The following is a 1,832-nucleotide window of genomic DNA, read 5'->3' on the forward strand; positions in this document are numbered from 1 at the left end:
AGTATCTAAAATAAAACCTCTAGCGGAATGGATAAATAATGTTGCAGAAACTTGTGAAATAAAATTATTAAGGTTATGACAAAAGTTTATGCTTGAAGGAAATTGGAATCAAGAAGAAAGATAACTCGATTTTGTGCGGCACAATGTTTAAACTTCAACCGAAACATCTAAATAAGAAAAGCAATAACATACTTGAGTCAACTAAGATGTCTATTTTAGGGCAATAATTGAATCAACATCAAGTACATTGTAAACTAAAGAAGCTAATGTATAAAGCAAACTTTGGAAATAAGAACAACATAAATCACCCATAAAGTCTAGAATTTTTTTTTTTTCAAATAAAAATAAAATAGCCATGGTATCCGAGCCAAACTTGTGCGCAGTTCAACTACATTATAATAACTTCTAGGGGCGGAGCCATAATAGAGCTACGAGTTCGGAGAACCCAGTAACTTTGACTCAAACCCTACATTTGTACTAAGATATTTAGTTAATCAATAAGTATAAAGAAATATATCTTGAACCCAATAAGCAAAAAGAGTTATAGTTGTAACTCATAAACTTAAAATTCTATATCCGCCTCTAACTTGTATTCGATTATTTTGGGACGAAACTCTATTCCTTCAACAATGAGTCCACCTTTTGGATGAAGACGTTTAATCTCAATCAATCTTGCTTCAATAGGTCCATCAATACCTTCCTTGCTATTAAAATCTCCCAATTCTACTTCCATCCATCCATCTCCTCTCATTTTTGGATTTTTCCCACTTGCTATAATCTGTTGATTATGATTTCCTCCAAAAATCCTTCTGTCTTGGGGCAATGTTTCAAGTTGCACTGTGTTGGCTTGTTTTTCAGTTTCAGAGTCGGTCTCATAATTAACAAACCTAACGATTGCATTAGCAGATTCAAGTCCATAGGACTTTTGGTCTACCAATTTAAACACCAAATAAGCAGCATAATTTGTCTTTGGTGACAACATTTCTGTTCCTATTCTTCCACGAATATCCAACCAATGTACAGAGACAAGACGTGCCACTTCCGAGAATCTGCAAGAAACATTTGTTAGGAAAATTCTAAAAAAAAAAAATTTGTTGATATGTAGGATTTATCTCTCAATAGGTCTATCGGATGTGAAGTTGCATTAGTCAAAGCCCAGGTTTAAAAGCATTAGGTTATATACAATATCCGTGTAATTTAACTTATTATAGCAAGTTTTTATTTTTGCAATCAAAACGTTGACCGAAACCTGGCTACCAGCATGACTGTTCGTGTTCACAATGTAGAAGGATCACTATTTGGGAGCTTGGGGAGAGGGAGTTTAAAGCTCCTATTAAAGGTGACTCCTTTCATGGCTCAAACCACATTTTCTTAAGTGAAGAGGAATCTCTAACCACATTTTCTTAAGTGAAGAGGAATCTCTACCATCTTTGTTGTGTATTTTTCCTCATTGATGAAAAAGAAAAAATATTAAGGGGTTTATAGACTTGAGTGGGCTCTTCCACCTAATAAAATAGTTTTTCGAGTTGGACTGCCCTATTCAATCTATAATAATTGGATTTGAGCAGGTTGAGTAACACTTGTGGCTGCAACTCAAGGTAATATATATGTCGCTTGGTATAGTGCCAGGAATTGTAGCGTGTGTTAAAAGTCATCAGCAACTTAATCTCCAAGACAATGGATAATCAACCTAGAATGTTCAAGTAGTTCTAGAGAGTTGAAAGAAGAACTCTAGAATGAAAGTTCTAGAGTAGAGTCTAGAAACAACTCTAGAAATTAGTAGAAGTGTAATTCTAGAATTAGGTAGTTGGTAAATATCTATATATATATAT

General features: G+C 34.0%; 1 protein-coding gene across 1 annotated transcript; it reads right to left on the bottom strand.

Annotated features, from left to right (window-relative positions):
* Window positions 1-321: 321 nt before the first annotated feature.
* LOC132039238 (F-box protein PP2-B13-like) lies at window positions 322-1,105 on the bottom strand (the record flags this gene model as incomplete). Its single annotated transcript, XM_059429769.1, has 1 exon — window positions 322-1,105. A coding segment is annotated over one exon (543 nt), but the record flags the coding sequence as incomplete, so codon positions are not given.
* Window positions 1,106-1,832: the final 727 nt, after the last annotated feature.

Source organism: Lycium ferocissimum, chromosome 12 (genome assembly GCF_029784015.1).
Source record: "Lycium ferocissimum isolate CSIRO_LF1 chromosome 12, AGI_CSIRO_Lferr_CH_V1, whole genome shotgun sequence".
Classification (NCBI taxonomy): Eukaryota; Viridiplantae; Streptophyta; class Magnoliopsida; order Solanales; family Solanaceae; genus Lycium; species Lycium ferocissimum.